Here is a 23,257-nt window from a genome sequence, read left to right as displayed (position 1 = left end):
CTCCACACAGCTTATCCCCCCTCGTCTTTCCCCTCTGGGCCCTGCTGTGTGTCCAGGCACCTGATAACAGCCACATGTAGGGTATTGCCATACCCGGGAGAACCCACATTACAGTTTATGGGGTGTAGGTCTCCGGTCAAAATGCTCACTACACCTCTAGATGAATGCCTTAAGAGTGTAGTTTTTAAAACGGGGTCACTTCTTGCGGGTTTCAACTGTACTGGTACCTCAGGGGCTTCTGCATACATGACTTCGCACTAGAAAATCCCCAGTAGGCCAAATGGTGGTCCTTTCCTTCTGAGCCCTCCCATGGGCCCAAACGGCAGTTTATCACAACAAATGGGGTATTGCGGCACTCAGAACAAATTGCGCAACAGAATGGGGTATTTTGTTTCTTGTGAAAATAAGAAATTTTCTGCCAAAACTACATATTATTTGAAAAAAATAATTTTGTTTTCATTCCCAGCCCAATTCAAATAAGTTCTGTGAAAAAACTATGGGGTCAAAATGGTCACAACACCCATAAATGAATTCCTTGAGGGGTGTAGTTTCCAAAATGGGGTCATTTGTGGTTGGTTTCTATTGCTTTGATACCTCTGGGGCTCTGCAAATGCGACATGGCACCCGAAAACCAATCCAGCAAAATCTGTACTCCAAAGAACACACAGCGCTCCTTTCCTTCTGAGCCCTCCCATGGGCCCAAACGGCAGTTTATCACCACAAATGGGGTATTGCCGCACTCAGGACAAATTGGGCAACAAAATGGAGTATTTTATTTCTTGTGAAAATAAGAATTTTTGAGCTAAAATGACATATTATTCGAAAAAATATATATTTTTTTAATTCCCAACCCAATTCAAATAAGTTCTGTGAAGAAACTATGGAGTCTAAATGGTCACATTACCCATAAGTGAATTCCTTGAGGGGTGTAGTTTCCAAAATGGGGTCACTTCTGGTGGGTTTCCATTGCTTTGATACCTCTGGGGCTCTGCAAATGCGACATGGCACCCGAAAACCAAACCAGCAAAATCTGTACTCCAACAAACACATAGCGCTCCTTTCCTTCTGAGGCCTCCCATGGGCCCAAACGGCAGTTTATTGCCACAAATGGGGTATTGATGCACTCAGGAGAAATTGGGCAACAAAATTGAGTATTTTGTTCCCTGTGAAAATAAGAAATTTTGGTAAAAAATTACATCTTATTGGAAAAAATGTCATTTTTTTAATGTCACAGCCCAATTGAAATAGGTGCTGTGAAAAAACTGTGTGGTCAAAATGCTAACAACAACCATAAATGAATTCCTTGAGGGGTGTAGTTTCCAAAATGGGGTCACTTTTGGTGGGTTTCCATTGCTTTGATACCTCGGAGGCTCTGCAAATGCGACATGGCACCCGAAAACCAATCCAACAAAATCTGGACTCCAACAAACACATAGCGCTCCTTTCCTTCTGAGCCCTCCCATGGGCCCAAACGGCAGTTTATCACCACAAATGGGGTATTGCCACACTAAGGACAAATTGGGCAACAAAATGGGGTATTTTGTTCCCTGTGAAAATAAGAAATTTTGATCACAAATGACATTTTATTGGAAAAAATGACATTTTTTTCATTTCAGAGCCCAATTCAAATACGTGCTGTGAAAAAACTGTGCGGTCAAAATGGTAACAACAACCCTAAATGAATTCCTTGAGGGGTGTAGTTTCCAAAATGGGGTCACTATTGGGGGATTCCTACTGTTTTGACACCTCAACACCTCTTCAAACCTGGCATGCTGCCTAAAATATATTCTAATAAAAAAGAGGACTCAAAATCCACTAGGTGCTTCTTTGCTTCTAGGGCTTGTGTTTTAGTCCACGAGCGCAGTAAGGCCACATGTGGGACATTTCTAAAAACTGCAGAATCTGGACAATACATATTTAGTAGTGTTTCTCTGGTAAAACCTTCTGTGTTACAGAAAAAAAAATGAATAAAATTGAAATTCAGCAAGAAAAATGAAATTTACAAATTTCACCTCCACTTTGCTTTAATTCCTGCGAAATGCCTGAAGGGTTAAAAAACTTTATAACTGCTGTTTTGAATACTTTGAGGGGTCTAGTTTTTAAAATGGGGTGTTTTATGGGGGTTTCTAATACATAGGCCCCACAAAGCCACTTCAGAACTCAAGAGGTACCTTAAAAAAAAGGCTTTTGAAATTTTCTTAAAAATATGAGAAATTGCTGTTTATGTTCTAAGCCTTGTAACGTCCAAGAAAAATAAAAGAATGTTCAAAAAACGATGCCAATCTAAAGTAGACATATGGGAAATGTGAACTAGTAACTATTTTGGGTGGTATAACCGTCTGTTTTACAAGCAGATGCATTTAAATTCTGAAAAATGCTAGTTTTTCAAAAAATTTTCTACATTTTGCAATTTTTCACCTATAAACACTGAATATATCGACCAAATTTTACCACGAACATGAAGCCCAATGTGTCACGAGAAAACAATCTCAGAATCGCTTGGGTAGGTTTAAGCATTCCGACGTTATTACCACATAAAGTGAAATATGTCAGATTTGAAAAATGGGCTCTGAGCCTTAAGGCCAAAACTAGGCTGCGTCCTTAAGGGGTTAAAGACTAAGGCCCTTATGCACACAACTGTAGTTTTTATCCGCAATTACGGATAATTGCGGTTAAAATACTCACACATTCATTTCTATCGGCCACGGACACCTTCCCGTATATTTATGGATGTGTGTCCGGGCCCTAGATATGAGCTGCAAAAAATAGGACAAGTCCTATTTTTGCATTTACGGATCGTGATCCTTTGCTTATTACGGTGAGCACGGTCCGCAAATGCGGATAATACTCTGCGGTCCATCCGTGCGGTATTAACTGACTGTAAATACTGCAGGGTCATCATGTGCATGAGATCTTATTGCTGTATTTCTCATGATTATATTTCATTTGTGTCCACTAGAGGGCACACTGTCTATGCAATACATTTTCCAAAAAACCAACCTCAAGTTAGGCTCTGTTCAAATCATGCTTGGACCGTATGTCTGACATACAGTATATGTTAGAATACCAGAGAAAAGTATGCCAGAAGAGTGTCACACAAGATACACAACTCCTGCTGCAAATCCATTTGTCAGCAACACATCTTTTCATGTGAAACCAAGATTATTATTACACTAAAATGTTCACATGTTTGGTTATTATTTGAAATCTCTTGTAAAATAGAAATAAATGCAACATTTATTTAAATGGGGTTTTCGCCATCTTAGACACTTTCTTTTTTTAATATTCACAGGATATCACATAAATGTCTGATAGGTGGCAGAATGATGTTCCCTTGACCCCCATACCGCGAGACGGCGCATCCAGCCTAAATGGAGAAGTGGCCGCGCATGGGCAGGGCTTTCTCCATTCAAGTTTATTGAAATTACTGTAAGCTTTACAATTGGAAAGCACCTTTAACCCCTTCAGGACTGAGCCTGTTTTGGCCTTCAGGACGAAGCCGATTTTTCAAATCTGACATGTGTCACTTTATGTGGTAATAACTCCGGAATGCTTTTACCTGTCCAAGCGATTCTGAGATTGGTTTCTCGTGACATATTGTACTTTATGTTAGTGAAAAAATTTGGTTGATAAATTCAATATTTATTTGTAAAAAACACCAAGATTTGGAGAAAATGTGCAAAAATTAGCATTTTTCTCAATTTAAATGTATCTGCTTGTAAGACAGATAGTAATACCACACAAAATAGTTACTAGTTTATATTTCCCATATGTCTACTTTATGTTTGCATCGTTTTTTGAACATTCTTTTATTTTTCTAGGACGTTACAAGACTTAGAACTTTAGCAGCGATTTCTCATATTTTCAAGAAAATTTCAAAAGGCGATTTTTACAAGGACCAATTCAGTTCTGAAGTGGCTTTGAGGGCCTTATATATTAGAAAGTCCCCATAAATCACCCCATTTTGAAAACTGCACCCCTCAAAGTATTCAAAACAGCATTCAGAAAGTGTATTAACCCTTTAGGCGTTTCACAGGAATTAAAGCAAAGTAGGGGTGAAAGTTACAAATTTCATTTTTTTTTTACAAAATTCATTTGTAATACATTTTTTTCTATACCACAGGAGGTTTTACCCGAGAAATGTAACTTATTATTTATTGCCCAGATTCTGCAGTTTTTAGAAATACCCCACATGTGGCCCTGGTGCGGTCATGGACTGAAACACAGGCCTCAGAAGCAAAGGAGCACCTAGTGGATTTTGGGGCCTCCTTTTTTTTTAGCATATATTTCAGGTACCATGTCAGGTTTGAAGAGGTCTTGTGGGGCCAAAACAATAAAGACCCCCAAAAGTGACCTCATTTTGGAAACTACACCCCTCAAGGAATTTATCTAGGGGTATAGTTAGCATTTTGAACCCACAGTTTTTTTGCTAAATTTATTTGAATTCGTTTGTGAAGGTGAAAATCTACTTTTTTTCTGAAAAAAACGTAGAAATTTGTAATTTTTTCAAGGAATAAAAGAGAAAAAACACCCCAACATATGTAAAGCAATTTCTCCTGATTATAGCAATACCCCATATTTGGTAATAAACTGCTGTTTGGACCCACAGCAGGACTCAGAAGGGAAGGAGCACCATTTGGATTTTGAAATTCTGATTTTGCTGGTATAGTTTTCAGTGCCATGTCGCGTTTGAATTGCACTGGAGGGAACAAAATAGTGGAATCCCCCGGAAAGTGACCCCATTTTGGAAACTACACTCATCAAGGAATTTTCTAGGAGTAAAGTTAGCATTTTGACCCCACGGTTGTTTTGCTGAATTCATTGGAATTATTCTGTAAAGGTAAAAATCAACTTTTTTTCTGAAAAAAGGTAGCCATTTTTCATTTTTACAAGGAATAAAGGCGAAAAAGCCCCCAACATTTGTAAAACCATTTCTCCCGATTACATAAATACGCCATATGTGGTAATAAAGTGCTGTTTGGACCCATAGCGGGGCTTAGAAGGCAAGGAGCGCTATTTGGCTTTTGGAGCTCAAATTTAGCTGAAATGGTTTTTGGGTGCCATGTTGCATTTGCAAAGCCCCTGAGAGGCCAAAACAGTGGAAACCCCCCAAAAGTGGAAATTACACCACTTAAAGAATCTATCTAGGGATATAGTGGGCATTTAGGCCCCACAAGTCTTTTGCAGGATTTATTAGAATTGGGCCATGAAAATGAATATCAAGATTTCTTCCACTAAAATGTTGCATTTTTTTCAATTTTACAAAGGATAAAGGGGGTAAAAGCTGCCCAACATTTGTAAAGCAATTTCTCCCGAGTACGGCTATACCCCACGTGTGGTCACAAATGGTTTTTCATTAGAAAGTAATTAACCCTTTCTGGACTGATCCATTTTTTTATTTTCCTTTTTAGTTTTTTCCTCCCCGCGTTCCAAGAGCCACAACTTTTTTATTTTTCAGTCAATAGAGCAGTATGAGGGCTTATTTATTGAGGGACAAGCGGTCGTTTTTATTGGTACCATTTTTTGGTACATACAACTTTTTGAGCACTTTTTATTACATTTTTAGCTAGAGCCAAGGTGACCAAAAAAACAGCGATTTTGCCGTTTTAAATTCTTTATTTTTCACGTGAGACGCTCCATACATCACCCCCCACACTAAGACATGCTATGTTGTGGTGCGCAAAGGGGTTAATGTGCAGCGGATGGTACAGAGTGAAAATTACAATTTTCCACTCATATGCCATTTTAGTGCACTACATGTTATGCCCAGTTTGTGCCACTGAAGACAAATACCTCATAAAATATTAACCGAGTTCTCCCGGGTATGGCGATGCCATATCTGTGGACGTAAACTGGTGTTTGGGCACGCTGTAGGGCTCAGAAGGGAGGGACGCCATTTGGCTTTTGGGGCGCAGATGTAGCTTGGTAGTAGTTTTGTTTGGGGTTTTACTGGTGTTTCAGTTTATAATGTGGGGGCATATGTTATCTGTGCGGGGTACATCAGGGTACATGTTATCTGTGCGGAGTACAACAGGGTATATGTTATCTGTGCGGTGTACATCAGGGTATAATAAGAGGGTATAATAATGCAGTAAATAAATAATAATCCGCAGATATGTGGCCGGTGTCGCACTGATAAATGGCGCCCAATCTTATCTGCTTTTGGAACACTCTGCACATTTTGCATCGCCATATTCTGGGAGCCAGAACTTTTTTATTTTTTCTCCACCGGAGCTGTGTGAGGGGTTATTCTTTGCGGGACAATCTGTAGTTTTCATTGGTACCATTTTGGGGTACCAGAAATTTTTTTGATCACGTTTTATTCCATTTTTTGGCAAGCAAGGTGACCAAAAACCATCAATTCTGACAATGTTTTTTATTAGTTTTTTTATGGCCTTCACCCTGGGCTATAAATGACCATTATACTTTATTCTGCGGGTCGATACGATTACGGCGATACCAGATGTATATAATTTTGTTATGTTTTGCAGCGTTTGTGCAATAAAATCACTTATTTATAAAATAAATAAATTTTTGTGTCACCATATTCTGAGAGCCATAACGTTTTTATTTTTCAGTCAAAAAAGCGCTGTAAGGGCTTGTTTTTTGCGGGACGGGATGTAGTTTGTATTGGTACCATTTTGGCGTACGTGCGACTTTTTATTGTATATTTTGGGAGGGTTGTTAACCAAAAAATTGTGATTCGGGCACTGTTTTTTGTTTATTTTTTTTGCGGTGTTCACCGTGCGGGAAAAATAATATTACAGTTTTATAGTTGGGGTCGTTACGAACGCGGCGATACCAAATATGTGTACTTTTTTTAACGTGTTAATTTTTTTCCTATAATAAAAGACTTATTATAGGAAAAAAAGCATTCTTTGTTTATGTCACTTCTAACTTTTATTTTTACACTTTTTAAAAACATTTTTATTATCTTTTTTTTACTTTTTTCACTTGTCCCACTAGGGGACACTTAGACTTGCAGCTCTGATCACTGCTGGAACACATTACACTACACACGTAGTGTAATGTGTTCTAACTGTCATTGTGACGTGACAGTCACACTGACAGGAAGCATCGGAGGACCGGCCGGAGGCTGATCCTCCGAGGCTTCCGTACATGGCAACCCGGAGGTCATTGTCTGGCCTCTGGTTGCCATGATAAGGATCGCCAGGCCCCGCAAATACATGTGGGGGGCTGCCGATCCGCTGTAAACCTCTTCGATGTGGTGATCGCAATCGACCACCGCATCGAAGGGGTTAATTGCCGATTTCAGCGGCGACAGGCCGCTGATCGGCAACGGGGAGAGCAGGGCTGACACCCTGCACAGTTAACCGCCGCTGCGGTGTAGCGCCGCGCGGCGGTTAACTGTTAAAGCGCGGACGTAACTGTACGCCCAGGTGCGCGAAGTTACTGCTCACCTGGACGTACAGTTACGTCCAGGTGCGGGAAGGGGTTAAGAGCACATTCACAATGCTGTATTTTTTTGTATCCATGTTGTGTCCATATATTCCTTGCCAAAACAAAGCCGATTTTATGTATGAAGGTGCCTTTAAAGGCAAGACAACACCTTTTTAGAATGAAGCTGGCTAAACACTGCGGGTCCGGCTTCGCTTACCCTCGAAGATCAGATGTTATCGCTGGAGAAACCATGTCTCCCCACCGATAGCCAAATGAATGGTCGTCCAAGAAATGAGCAGACAGCCAGATCCACCAGAGCAGGAGCTTCTTTTACAGAGCGGATGACCACCCTCCTTCTCTGACATCCATATAACCTTATAGGACATAAGTTGTCTTTATAAGACAATTCCTTAAAGCGATTCTGTAAATTATATAACAACCATGATAGACTTCTTTTTTGTTAAATACTAGTGGCAGAACACCAATTATTATACTTGAACTATTATTATTATACTCGAACGTGGCTCTCAAGAAAATAAATGTTTAGAGACCTCTGCCTCACAGCATTCAGCACAAGTAGTCACAGATATACACTCCCCTTTCCTAAATATCACTTACTTTACAGAGCAACAAAGGCACCCATTTCTTAACTCCAACCATTCCTCATACAATTCTCCAGCCTGGCTTATGGCCAAGGACTTTTCCACAGCACTGCCTGTAAAGCAAACAATCAAATGAGTTGTAGAAGACAAGTAACATGTTGTGAGATCAATATCATACAAGGTCAATAACATTTTCCTACTGCTTATGGGGGTTTCACTATTGCCATCGCCTGTAAAAGTGATTAAACTGGGTACAACGGCAGAAAGGGATGTACCTGTTTAGGTCTCTAAACTTTTTTCCTTCTTGTAGTTTTACAATAATAACATCCTAATCTACTTGTCAGGTGCCATGACTCTAGCGTAAACCTCACTGAAACAATAAAAACAATAGAAGCTATTCTATAATCATATATAAATAAGCAACAGCCAAAAAGATACTACAAAATAACCAGTAAGGCCTCATTCACACGTCCATAAATACTGCACGGACGGGCCGCAAAGAGTCACCCACATTTGCGGGCCGTGCTCACATTAAAAAGCATATGCGCAAGATCTGTAAAGGAAAAAAATACGACATGTCCTAATTTTTGCGGGTCATTTCTACAGGCCGGACACCCGTAACTATACAGGAAGGTGTCCGTGCCCATAGAAAAAAATGGATCAGTATTTTTTACTGTAGTTATTTTCTGATCAGAACAGAAAAAATATGTACCAGCACTCTAGATTCCACAAAGGGAGACTGTATAATGCTAAATGTATTGTAAAGGATCTGCCAGACACAACTTCTGTGTCGACGCCCATAGGTAATCAGTCTGCACCTGCTCCTATGTCTGTGAGACTGACTCCTTCTTCCACCACTCAGGATGGCAGGCTTAGGAGTGGGAGAGCCTATCACAGCCTGGCCAGACGGAGCTAGCTCCCGCCCTCTGTCTATTTATACCTGCCTTTCCTGTTCCTCCTTTGCTTGTGATTCTTCTCTGCTGGTTTCCTGGCCCTGCTGCAGCTTCTTGTACTTCTGACCCTCTGCTTGTGATTGACCTTGGCTTTTCTGACCACTCTTTTGCTCTGCGTTTTTGTACCTCGCTCATCTCCTGTTTTGACTCGGCTCGTTCACCTCGCTTGTTGCTCACGGTGTTCCCGTGGGCAACTTCCCCATTTCCCTGGCTTCTTTGTACCCTTGTCTGTTTGTCTGTCGTGCACCTATTGAGCGTAGGCACCGTCGCCCAGTTGTACCCCGTCGCCTAGGGCGGGTCGTTGCAAGTAGGCAGGGACTGAGTGGCGGGTAGATTAGGGCTCACTTGTCTGTTTCCCTACCCTGACATTACATGTATATATTTAACCCCTTAAGGACACAGCCTGTTTTGGCCTTAAGGACACAGCCTATTTTTTCAAATCTGACATGTGTCACTTTATGTTGTAATAACTCCGGAATGCTTTTACCTAGCCAAGCGATTCTGAGATTGTTTTCTCGTGACACATTGGACTTTATGATACTGAAAAAATTTTGTCGTTAAATTCAATATTTATTTGTAAAAAACACCCAAATTTAGAGAAAATTTGCAAAAATCTGCATTTTTCTAAATTGTAATGTATCTGCTTGTAAAACAGATAGTTATACCACACATAATATTTACTAGTTAACATCCCCCATATGTCTACTTTATGTTTGCATCGTTTTTTGAACGTCCTTTTATTTTTCTAGGACGTTACAAGGCTTAGAACTTTAGCAGCAATTTCTCATATTTTCAAGAAAATTTCAAAAGGCTATTTTTTCAGGGACCAGTTCAGTTCTGAAGTGGCTTTGAGGGCCTTATATATTAGAAACCCCCTATAAAACACCCCATTTTAAAAACTGCACCCCTCAAAGTATTCAAAACAGCATTCAGAGATTATTTGAACCCTTTAGGCGTTTCACAAGAAATAAAGCAAAGTAGAGGTGAAATTGACAAATTTCAATTTTTTTTTACTAAATTCATTTGTAATACAGTTTTTTCTGTAACACAGAAGGTTTTACCAGAGAAATGCAACTCAATATTTATTGCCCAGATTCTGCAATTTTTAGAAATATCCCACATGTGGTCCTAGTGCGGTAAAGGACCGAAACACAGGCCTCAGAAGCAAAGGAGCACCTGGTGGATTTTGGGGCCTCTATTTTATTAGAATATATTTTAGGCACCATGTCAGGTTTGAAGAGGTCTTGTGGTGCCAAAACAGTGGAAACCCCCCAAAAGTGAACCCATCTTGGAGACTACACCCCTCAAGGAATTTTTCTAGGGGTATAGTTATCATTTTTATCCCACAGGTTTTTTGCTAAATTTATTGGAACTTGTCTATGAAAATGAAAATCTACTTTTTTTCTGAAAAAACATACGATGTTTTCGTTTTTACAAGGAATAAAGGAGAAAAAGCACCCCAACATTTGTAAAGCAATGTCTCCCGATTACGGCAATACCCCATATGTGGTAATAAACTGCTGTTTGGACCCACGGCAGGGCTCAGAAGGGAACGAGGGCCATTTGGATTTTGGAGCGCAGATTTTGCTAGAATGGTTTTCGGTGCCATGTCGTGTTTGCAAAGCCCTGGAGGGACCATAACAGTGGAAACTCCCCAAAAGTGACCCCATTTTGGAAACTACACCCCTCAAGGAATTTTTCTAGGGGTATAGTTAGCATTTTTAGCCCACAGGTTTTTTGCTAAATTTATTGGAACTGGTCTGTGAAAATGAAAATCTACTTTTTTTCTGGAAAAACATACGATGTTTTAGATTTTACAAGGAATAAAGGAGAAAAAGCACCCCAACATTTGTAAAGCAATGTCTCCCGATTACGGCAATACCCCATATGTGGTAATAAACTGCTGTTTGGACCCACGGCAGGGCTCAGAAGGGAACAAGGGCCATTTGGATTTTGGAGCGCAGATTTTGCTGGAATGGTTTTCGGTGCCATGTCGTGTTTGCAATGCCCTGGAGGGATCATAACAGTGGAAACTCCCCAAAAGTGACCCCATTTTGGAAACTACACCCCTCAAGGAATTTTTCTAGGGGTATAGTTAGCATTTTGACCCTACACGGTTTTTGCTGAATCTATGGGAATTATGCTCTGAAATTGAAAATCTAAATTTTTTCTAATAAAATGTAGATTTAGCTCAGATTTTTTCATTTTTACAACAGATAAAGGAGAAAAAACACCCCAATATTTGTAAAGCAAACTCTTCTGAGCACAGCAATACCCCATATGTGGTAATAAACTGCTGTTTGGACACATGGCGGAAGTTAGAAAGGACGGAGCGCCATTTGACTTTTGGAGCTCAAGTTTTGCTGGAATAGTTTGCGGCCCCATGTCACATTTGCATAGCCACTGAGGGGCCAAAATAGTGCAAACCCGGCAAAAGTGACCCCATTTGGTAAACTACACCCCTCAAGGCATTTATCATTTGCATGGACATATGACAGGACTTAGGAGTGAAAGGCGCATGTGAGACCAATTTTGGTGATTTTCGCAGCATTAGCCCACAACGGCAGGGCTCTGGGGTCAAATAGTAAAACAAACCCCCAAGTAGTGACCCCCATTTTGGAAACTGCACCCCTGAAGGCATTTTATTAACGGGTGTAGTGAGCATTTTGACCACACAGGTTTGTTTTTTTCTATAATAAATGAATGCTCAGTGGATGGTGCAAAATGAAAATTGCAAATTTCCACAGGTATGTGCCATTTTAGTGCACAATATTTTGTGCCCAGTTCGTGCCACTGAAGATAAATACCTCAAACTCTTAAGCGGGTTCTCCTGGGTATGGCGATGCCATATATGTGGACGTACACTGCTGCTTGGGCACGCTGCAGGGCTCAGAAGGGAGGGCGCACCATTTGGCTTTTGGAGCGTGGATTTTGCTCGCTAGTTGTTTTGTTTGGGGTTTTGCTGGTATTTCAGTTTATGATGTGGGGGAATATGTAATCTGTGCAGAGTATATCAGGGCATAATAAGAGGGTATAATAATGCGGTAAATAACTAATAATCCGCAGATATGTGGCCAGTGTCACACTGATAAATGGCGCCCGATATTATCCGCTTTTGGACACTTTGCACATTTTGCATCGCCATATTCTGAGAGCCAAAACGTCTTTATTTTTTTTCCCCGGAGCTGGGTGAGGGCTTATTTGTTGCGGGACAATCTGTAGATCTCATTGGCACCATTTTGGGGTACATGCGATTTTTTGATCACTTTGTATTTCATTTTTTGCGCAAGCCAGGTGACAAAAAACCTGCAATTCTGATGATTTTTATTATTTATTTTTTTACGGCGTTCGCCATGCGCTATGAATGACAATTTTACGTTATTCTGCGGGTCGGTACGATTACGGCGATACCATATATATATAGTTTTTCTTATGTTTTGCAGCATCTGCACGATAAAATCACTTTTGTTTCAAATAATTTATTTTTGGTGTCACCATATTCTGAGAGCCATAACTTTTTTATTTTTCCGTCAAAAAAGCTGTGGGAGGGCTTGTTTTTTGCGGGACGGGCTGCGTTTTTTAATGGTATAATTTTGGGGTACATGCAACTTTTAGATCCCTTTTTTTATTCTGTTTTGCGAGGGGTAGTGACTAACAAACAGCGATTCTGGAATCCTTTTTTATTAAAAAAATTTACGGTGTTCACCGTACGGGTAAAATAGCGTGATATTTTTATAGCTTGGGTCGTTACGGACGCGGTGATACGACATATGTGTACTTTTTTTTTTGTTTTTGTTTTTTCCTATAATAAAAGACTTATTATAGGAAAAAAGGCTGTTATAGTGTTTTTTAACATGAAACTTATTTTTTTTTACTTTTTTAGAACATTTTTATTAACTTGTTTTAACTTTTACTTTTGTCCCACTAGGGAACTTGAAGGCATGAAGCCCTGATCGCTATTCTAATACACTGCACTACCTACATAGTGCAGTGTATTAGAGCTGTCAGCTATTCACTGACAGCAAGCCTATTAGGCTTCGCCTCCCGGCGGGGCCTAATAGGCTTCCGTACTAGGAAGCGATTGTTAGGCTATGGTTGCCATAGCAACCATCGGAACACTCGCGGGTGCCGATGGTTGTTATTAGCAACCATAGGGTACGATCTAATCACTTAGATGCAGCAATAGCTGCATCTAAGGGGTTAATCGGCCGGATCGGAGCCTTGCTCCGGTCCTGGCCGTTAGGGCACGATGTCAGCTGTGAAAAACAGCTGACACACCGTGCCCGTGGCAACCATCGTGGTTGCCGACAGGGCTACAAGCCACTTCGATGCATCGATCACGTTTATCGATGCATCGAAGGGGTTAATCGGCCGGATCGGAACCTAGCTCCGGTCCTGGCCGTTGCAGAGGGGCGTCGGGCAGTTGATTCCCGGCGGTGATAACGCTGGCTCAGCTTCTGAGCCAGCGTCATCACATACACACGTCACAGAGCTGTGATTGGTCAGTCTGCTTTGACTGACCAATCACAGCGATCGCCGGCAGGAGACCGCTGTGAATGGTCCCCTGCCGTCTTACTGTGCCGATCAGCTGTCATAAACAGTTGACGGCACAGTTCTGTCACCTTGTCCTTTGACAGGGTGACAGTTTTTAGCCAGGACGCACCGGTACGTCCCTGTGCCTTAAAGCACTTCAATGCAGGACGTACCAGTACGTCCTGGTGCGTTAAGGGGTTAAAATATGGTAACGTGTATGCAAACAAATAATTGTATTTAACAAAGCCGGAAACTCTCATAGATAACAATCTACTAATGCAAAGATTTCTAAAGTAAAATACAAATATAAAATACATGTATATAAAAAAAATTACAGTGTCTATAGAATTGAATGTATATGCCGATCCAAGTAAAGAAACAACAATGTTTTTGTACAATATTTTTTCGCACCCATATTGATTGTCACCTAGCTGTGCTTTTATTTTTATAATTTTATTAAATAAAAAAAAATGATTATAATCTAAACTACTTAATTACTTTAGAGACTATGAAGTACAACTTTCACTGTCATTTATGTAGCTTTTGGAATGTACTGAATCTCCTTGCGGAGATCTAGCTTCTAGGAAGACTTAGGCTGTGTTCATACGGAGGAATTTTGTGGTGGAATCTGCCGCAAAATTCTGCCTCCCATTCATTCAAGGGAGGCAGATGCTTCTTTTTCCCGCTAGCTGAATATTTCAGCTAGCGAACAAAAGGAGCATCCTGCCCGATCATCGGACGGATTCCAACCAAACCTCCCATTGAAGTGAATCTTCCTGCTGATGGCAGAAATAATTCTGCGGCGGGACTCGCCAAGCAAAATCCACCTTGTGAATATGGGAAGTATGCAAAATAGCTCTCCTCCGGAAGAAAGACTTCTATCTCTACTTCCACCTAGTACACTGTAAGTCCATTTCCACACCTTTTTTTTTTTTTTAAAGTATTGAAACATGAGTCGGTTTTATAGCAAACCCAGAGACACCCATCTGTAGACAAATGGTTGTTGCTCCTTATTAGTACAGAGTACCAACCAGAACCCTACTCTGTACTGATGAGGAGCAACAACTCCGAAACACTGCTGTCTAGGTGGCACTAGAGAGATGGTTTTCTTCCTTCTGGAGGATAGCTATTTTGCATACCTTCCTTCCAGGGAGCATTGCCCTTAAGACATCCTCCCCGCTGAATTTATGCACGGAGAATCAGTACCTTCCAAGAGCTGTGTCAACGACATCTCATTCAGCCAACCAGAAACCTACTCTATACTGATGAGGAGCAAGATGGAGGTCTCTGGTTTGGCTATTAACCCGAGTCATGTTTCATAGCTCTATAAAGGATCGGACATTGACTTGCAGAGTAATTACCTATAGGTGGCAGTGGAGAGACCGTTTCATTCTATCTGGAGGAGAGCTATTTTGCATGACATTTATGCGTGTACTGTATGATATTCAATAGTATACTTTTACTAAATAAATGATATATTACCTTCGCCAAACTCATTAACAATCACTGCAATTCTTTTGTTGTGCTGTTCTGTTAAAATGTAATTTAAAAGTGTTGTCTTTCCAGCACCTAAACAATAAAGAAATTAATAAATACGAAGGGAAAAAAAACATTATATACGAACATTGACAAAATACCAGACACTCCTAAGCAGCATGATATAGGGAGTCATACACATCTCACTTAAATATAACTATTGGAGGAACATTCTATCGAAGGTACTGTTGGGAATTAAAAGAATAAATCAACAAGAAATTGTGTTTCGTTTGTACATGAAGCAATAGCTACTACAAGTGAAATGTATAACGGCCTAGTAATGGGTCAAATATAGGTACAATATGAGCTACAAAAAGACAGAATGGCTTTAGAGGGCCACAGTGTTTTTGCTATGGAGCAGTCACAACTGAGGTAGATGAGATGCAGAAAATATGAACTAGAAACTCTCCTGAATTGTTTTGCAAACTTGAAAACTCATTGATACGATAAGATGTGTTTTATAAACAAACTCAAAAGCACATGAGGAATCCAGCAAAACATAAGAACTTCTCAAGATCAAGCTCAAGATTTCATGTGGCATATCATCTAGTTCACTGCTAAGAGAAAATAAAGGTAAAATCATCAAATATGATTTACTCGCATAATGTAACACTGATATAGGTCTCATTACAAGTAAATCTTCCACCTTTACACACTGTTAGGCCGGATTCACACGAGCGTTGCACATCTCGGACGTGAAAAACTGTAGTTTTTCACGTCCGAGGTTCAACCGTGCTCTGCGCTGCGGGACGCGATATCACTCATCCGTTATAGACTAGAGTCTATGGAGGGAATGCGTGAAGCGTGAAAAAATAGAACATGTCCTATTTTCTCACGGACCCTTCACACGGTCCGTTGAAACAACGGCCGTGTGAACGGCCACATTGAACTATATAGGTCCGTGTGACGGCTGTTGTTTCAACGGCCGTCACACGGACGTTTAACACGCTCGTGTGAATAAGGCCTTAGCTAGCTGAAGTTTGTCCTGCAACTTTCTAATATATTGTGTGTTTCAATTTCTCACCATTCACAAGATTTCTGCTCGTGTCAGTGATGTAAAAATTCTTGTTTACATCCAGACACGGACGACGCATGTAGACTCTGTTCACATTAGAGTCATGTCTACCGTTTTTACCGGAGGCAGGACAGTTATGATGGATCCATTGTTTAACCGATGCTGAAAGTTTGCCATTGACTTAAAGAGGCTCTGTCACCACATTATAAGTGGCCTATATTGTAAGTAATGTGATCGGCGCTGTAACGTAGATTACAGCAGTGTTTTTTATTTAGAAAAACGATCATTTTTGACGGAGTTATGACCTATTTTAGCTTTATGCTAATTACTTTCTTAATGAACAACTGGGTGTGTTTTACTTTTTGACCAAGTGGGCGTTGTGGAGAGAAGTGTATGATGCTGACCAATCAGTGACCAATCAGCGTAATACACTTCTCTCCATTCATTTACTCAGCACATAGTGATCTTGCTAGATCATTATGTGCAGCCACATACACAAACATTAACGTCACTCAAGTGTCCTGACAATGAATAGACATCACTATCAACCATGACGTGATGTCTATTCAGAATCCTGACACTTCGCTAACGTTTGTGTGAGATTTACTGCAAGGCAAGCGTAATAGATTACGCTGTAAACTGTCATTTAAAACGAGATTACGCTTGCCTTGCTGTAAATCTCACAGAAACGTTAGCGAAGTGTCAAGATTCTGAATTTACATCACGTCATCGTTGGTAGTGATGTCTATTCACTGTTAGGAAACTTGAGAAACGTTAATGTGTGTGTATGTGGCAGCACATAGTGATCTAGTAAATTAATGGGGAGAAATGTATGACGCTGATTGGTCACTGATTGGTCAACGTCATATACTCCTCTGTACAACGCCCACTTGGTCTAAAGTAAAACATGCCCAGTTGGTCATTAAGAAACTCATTAGCATAAAGCTAAAATAGGTCATAACGTCGTCAAAAATGATCGTTTTTCTAAATATAAAAATACTGCTGTAATCTACATTACATCATGTACAAGATAGGCCACTTATAATGTGGTGACAGAGCCTCTTTGAAGAGGCTCTGTCACCAGTTTATAACTTCCCTATCTCCTACCTAATCTAATAGGCGCTTTGATGTAGATAACTACTGTTTAAAAAAAAAAACAACGTTTATTATTGAGTAAGTTATAAACATTTATGCTAATTATTTTAATACATTACTTTGCAACAAGTGGTTTAGACGCGTTTACCTGTACCAGAAATCGAGTCAATTTGCTCTAGAACCACATGCGGTTTTGCCACATGACATACTACCACTACATGTACAGGCACCCTCACGTTTTAAAATAAGAATCATGTGAACCCGATTAGGTAAAAATTATTAGCACATTGTTAGTGTTGATGTTGCAGAGTGAAAATGGGATTTTTTCCATAGATATGCCAATATGTGGTGCCCAGCTTTTGCCACCATAACAAGACAGCTCTCTAATTATTATGCGGTGTTTCCCGGTTTTAGAATCACCCTACATTCGGCGCTAATCTTTTGCCTGGACATTCGACCAGGCTCAGGAGTGAAAGAGTACCATGCGAAATTGAGGCCTAATTTGGCGATTTACAAAGTATTGGTTCATAATTGCAGGGCTCTGATGTGAACTAATAAAAGAAACTCCTGAGAAGGGATCCCATTTTGGAAACTACACCCCTTAAGGCATTTATTAAGGGGTGTAGTGTGCATTTTTTGGTGCCCAACTTGTGCCACTGGAGAGACACACCCCAAAAATTGTTAAAAGGGTTCTCCAGGGTATGGCGATGCCATATATGTGGAAGTAAAAGGCTGTTTGGGCACACTGTAGGGCTCAGAAGGGAGGGAGCACCATTTGGCTTTTGAAGCGTAGATTTTGCTTGGTAGTAGTTTTGTTTGGTGTTTTACTGGTATTTCAGCTTATAATGATAGGGTATATGTAAGCTGGGCAGAGTATATCAGGGGCATAGTCAGGTGGTATAATAATGGGGTGAAAAAAAACTATAAAATAATTCATAGATATTTGTTGCGCTGTGAAGCAATCCTTTCTGCACAAGCCAGTGTCGCACTGATAAATGGCAGCCTTTCTTATCCCCCTCTTCGTCCACACTCCGCACCTTTGCAGTTTGGGGAATTTTGCTGGGAAAGTGTTGTCCTGGTATAATACGGGCACCCTTGCTTCGATATGTTTGGGCCCTACCCTTCCTGGTTCCCTAATTGTAGGGCTTGATAAATCGCCTCCTGAAACAGAAGAAACGTTCCCCTCGGGCCTGCACAACTGCATTTTTTTTTTTTCTGACTTATTGGAGCCTTAACTAATTTTATTTTTTGATAGACGTAGCGGTATGAGGGCTGTCTTTTTGCGGGACGAGCTGTAGTTATTATTGGTACCATTTTAGGGGACATGCGACTTTTTGATCACTTTTATCCTATTTTTTGGGAGGCAAGGTGACCAAAAAACAGCAATTCTAGCATAGTTTTTTAGGGTTTTTTTATATAACGTTCACCATGCGTTATAAATTACATGTTATTTTCCTCTGTGGGTTTTGGACACATGCGACTTTTTGATCACTTTTTATTCCAATTTTTGTAGAGCAAAGTTACCAAAAAACTGAAATTCTGGCATAATAAATAACATAGTATTTTTATAGTTCAGGCCGTTACGGACGCGGTGATATTATATATGTATGGTTTATTTATTTTTTTCAATAATAAAAGACTAGGTAAGGGAAAAAGAGCGATTGTGTTTAATTTTATTACTTGAAACTTTTATTATATTTTTTACAACTTGTTTTCTCACTTTTCTTGTGTCCCACTAGGGGACTTGAAGGTCCAACTGTCTGATTTTTTTTCTAATACATTGCACTGTCTATGTAGTGCAATGTATTAGATCTGTCAGTCATTCACTGACAGCAAGCCTATTAAGCTTCGTCTCCAGGCGAGGCCTAATTGGCTTCCGTAATGGCAGAGCAGGAGGCCATTGTTAGGCCTCCTGTTGCCATAGCAGCAGTCGGCAGCCGTGCGATTGCGTGGCAGGGCTGAAGATCTGCTACCAACCCCTAAGATCCAGCGATCGCTTCCTATCACTGCATCTAAGGCTTTAATGGCAGGAATCAGAGCTAGCTCCGGTTCCTGTCATTACAGGTGGATGACAGCTGTAACATACAGCTGACATGCACCGCTGATGACGCCTGCTCAGCTCCTGAGCCGGCGCCATCTTGCCAGCTGCTATGGAAGCCTTTTAGGTCCCGCCTCGAGGCGGGGCCTGAAAGGCTTCCGTACTAGTGTTAGGCCTCCGTTTGCCTTTGCAGTCACTGGCACTCCGGCAATTTAATTGCTAAGGTGCCGATGAACTGCAAACCCCTTAAATGAAGTGATAATTTTTGACCACTGCATTTAAGGGGTTAATGGTGGGGATCAGAGCAAACTTCGGTCCCCGCCATTAACCAAGGGTGTCAGCTGTAACATACAGCTGACATCCGGGGATGGTGGCACCGACTCAGCTTCTGAGCTGATGTCCACCATTTGTCGTATGGATACGGCAAAATCAGGGAAGCACTAGCTTTCCATGATGTAGCCATACGACAAATGTCGGGAAGGGGTTACAGAAGCTCCCCCAGCAAAAATGTTTTGGTCTCCCTGTTTGTAATTGAGGTGTCATAAATGATACCGTGGTTAGAAATGACATGACATGACCCCCGCTTACAGTGTCTGCTGAGTGTACAGGAAGTCAGTCTCTCTCTTCATTCCTAGGAGACTCAAATAGAGGCTCTCATAAGAATGAATAGAGAATGACTTCCTGTCCACACAGGAGACGCTGTAAGATTCAGTTAGTCAGAGCGGGCGTCACGTGACCAAACACAGCCAGGAATGGAGACTGAAACTACAAGATACAGTTTATTTTTTTCCTTATAGGTTTTTAGCGTTTCTCCTGTCCCTAACCCTTTTATTCCCATAAGATATGTACCTCTCCCAATTAACTTTTAAGATGCTTTTAAAAATATCCCATTTAGTATCTGTACTCTTATTGTTGAGGGCACTGTTCCAGTCAACAAGGCTAAAGCGGATCGGTCAGAAATTTATGCTGCGCTATCTGATGGCAGCATAAACAAATGACAGAAACATTGATTTCAGCATGCTGTCAATATTAGTCAATCTAAAGGCACCACGCACACGACCGTAGATTTCATCCGTAATTAGGGACCCATTCATTTCTATGGCCGACGGACACCTTGCCGCTATATTTACGGGAAGGCGTCCGTACCGTAGAAGCCTTCCGTATAAAATAGGACATGTCTATTTTACGGACCGTGCTCTCATACTTATAACGGGAGCACAGTCTGCAAATGCATATGACTGTCTGGAGCTGGCCGTGCCCGTAATCACGGACCGTGATTACAGGCACGGTCGTTTGCATGGGGCCTAATTAGTTATTCACTATGTAGATCTTACAATTGCAGCTCTGCAAACTTCGCAAGTAATAGTCCAAGTTTATATTTGGACCCTCCAGCCGCTGATTGACACTTTTGTCCCAGTGCACAGTAAAAGGGAGAAAAATATCAATCAGCGGCTGGAGGGTGACGGGAAGCATCATTATATGAATATACTTGGACTCATATGGTGATGCAGTGTAAGTTCTAAATACTCAAAAACGACTCAACATCAAATAATAGGTAACAGCATGATTAAATCAGCATGCCTGTCACTTCTTTATGCTGCCCTCAGACAGGGCAGCATAAATGTCTGACCGATCCACTTTAAAACGTACCCAACCAGGGGCGTAACAAGGAAACACTGGACCCCATAGCAAACTTTTGACTGGGCCCACCTCCCCTGGGTGCCACACACAGCCTGGCCTTGTAGATAGTGCCCCGCTGTAAATAGTGCCATACAGCCCCCCTGTAAACAGTGCTATACAGCCCCCCCTGTAAACAGTGATATATACAGCGCCCCCCCCCTGTAGACAGTGCTATACAGCCCCCACTGTAAACAGTGATATATACAGCGCCCCCCCCCCCTGTAGACAGTGCTATAGAGCCCCCACTGTAGATAGTGCTATACAGTACAGCCCCCCCTGTAGACAGTGCTATTCAGCCTCCCCATATAGTGCTATACAGCCCCCCCGGTAGACATTGCTATACAGCCTCCCCATACAGTGCTATACAGCCCACCCTGTAGACTGTGATATACTTTCAAGTATCACAAAGAGGGACAATCGATGTGGTGCGCAGCTGCAATTTTTTTCCCTTTTAAGCCATGCCTCTAATCCCACCCAATCCCCGCTCATACACACCCGGTTCAGCCCACACAGTATAATGCTCCCATAGCTGCCACCATACAATATAATGCCCCCATACAGTATAATTCCCACACAGATGCCCCATACAGTATAATGCCCAGATGCCCCATACAGTATAATGCCCACACAAATGCCCCATACAGTATAATGCCCACACAGATGCCTCCATGCAGTAAAATGCCCAAACAAATTCCCCCATACAGCATAATGCCCCTTTGCTGCCCCATGCAGTATAATACCCCCTTAGCTGCCCCCACAGTATAATGCCCCCCATAGCTGCCCCCACACAGTATAATGCCCCCCATAGCTGCCCCCACACAGTATAATGCTCTCCATAGCTGCCCCCACACAGTATAATGCCTCCCATAGTTGCCCCTACACAGTATAATGCCTCCCATAGCTGCCCCCACAGTATAATGCCCCCATAGCTGTCCCCACAGTATAATGCCCCCATAGCTGCCCCCACAGTATAATGCCCCCCATAGCTGCCCCCACACAGTATAATACCCCCCATAGTTTCCCCCAAAATATAATGCCCCGCATAGCTGCCCCCACAGTATAATGAAATCCATAGCTGTCCCCACAGTATAATGAACCCCATAGCTGTCCCCACAGTATAATGCCCGCATAGCTGCCCCACACAGTATAATGCTCTCCATAGTTGCCCCCACACAGTATAATGCCTCCCATAGCTGCCCCCACAGTAGAATGCCCCCATGCAGTATAATGCCCCCGATAGCTGCCCCCACTGTATAATGCCTTCAATAGCTGCCCCACACAATATAATACCCCCCATAGTTGCCACCACAATATAATGCCCCCATAGCTGCCCCCACAGTATAATGCCATCCATAGTTGTCCACACAGTATAATGCCCCCATACAGTATAATGCCCCCCATAGCTGTCCCCACAGTATAATGAACCCCATAGCTGCCCCCACAGTATAATGAACCCCATAGCTGCCCCCACAGTATAATGCCCCCATACTGTATAATGCCCCCCATAGCTGTCCCCACAGTATAATGTCCCATAGCTGTCCCCACAGTATAATGCCCCCCATACAGTATAATGCCCCCCATAGCTATCCCCACAGTATAATGCCCCCCATAGCTGCCCCCACAGTGTAATGCCCCCATATAGTATAACGCCGCCCCATATAGTAAAATTCTCCTATAGCAGCCACCAGATCAGCCCCCCTTCCCTACCCAGTATAATGCCCCATAGTGCCTAATAGAAAATAATAACATAATAACTTACCTATCCCCGTTCCCACGACAGGTGGAGGATCCTTCTCCGCCAGTCTGTGCTGTGAGTGACTCGGCAGAGTGAATGCTGGAGAACGGAGCTGTCAGGTCCTTGCTCCAGCATTCAGGAAGCAGGACCAGCGCAGTGAGCGCTGTGTGGCTACGGGGGCCCTGCGGGCCCCCCAGGTTCAGGCTTCTACAGCGGTAGTTATGCCTCTGTACCTAACTATTCAGATCAAGATGTGTGTACATGAGGAATAACACTATTTCTGGCCATTATATTACTTGTATGTGGCATTTTACACAGTTTACCCCTCTGTAGGCTCTATCTCTCATTCTGTTTTCTTTGCGCTAGTGGGCGGAGCCTAACTGCTCTCATGTCTCTATACACAGCACACATAGGAGAGCAGGATTCTCCTCTTCTATCGCTATCAATCACATATATAGAAACTGAATCATTAAGGACATCATACAGAAGTACTAGTAGTGTAGTTGAGAATTCAGCACTGGGGTGACATAACTCTTACCAGCAGTCTGTGTTTCCTCTCTCTCTCTCTCTCTCTACTCCTGCTCCCCCTCCCCTCTTCATAGACTTCTAGGGGCAGCAGCGTTTGTGTCTCTGCGCCCACTTCACCCTCCTCTATCCGTAGACTTCTAT

The 23,257-nt window shown here is 41.8% G+C and overlaps 1 protein-coding gene across 4 annotated transcripts in view; it reads right to left on the bottom strand.

Annotated features, from left to right (window-relative positions):
• The window catches only part of LOC142652216 (zinc-regulated GTPase metalloprotein activator 1B-like), an 88,833-nt gene that overhangs the window by 48,509 nt on the left and 17,067 nt on the right, over nucleotides 1-23,257 (bottom strand). For all 4 annotated transcript variants that reach the window (XM_075827826.1, XM_075827835.1, XM_075827816.1 and 1 more), the window contains exons 3-4: nucleotides 14,972-15,058; nucleotides 8,020-8,116 (exon numbers count right to left, since the gene is read on the bottom strand). In XM_075827826.1, the coding sequence (XP_075683941.1) occupies nucleotides 8,020-8,116; nucleotides 14,972-15,058 (184 nt within the window). The remainder of the gene's footprint in view (nucleotides 1-8,019; nucleotides 8,117-14,971; nucleotides 15,059-23,257) is intronic.

This window comes from Rhinoderma darwinii, chromosome 1 (genome assembly GCF_050947455.1).
Source record: "Rhinoderma darwinii isolate aRhiDar2 chromosome 1, aRhiDar2.hap1, whole genome shotgun sequence".
Classification (NCBI taxonomy): Eukaryota; Metazoa; Chordata; class Amphibia; order Anura; family Rhinodermatidae; genus Rhinoderma; species Rhinoderma darwinii.
Note: the sequence above shows the minus strand (reverse complement) of the source record. Positions and strands in the feature narration are given on the sequence as shown.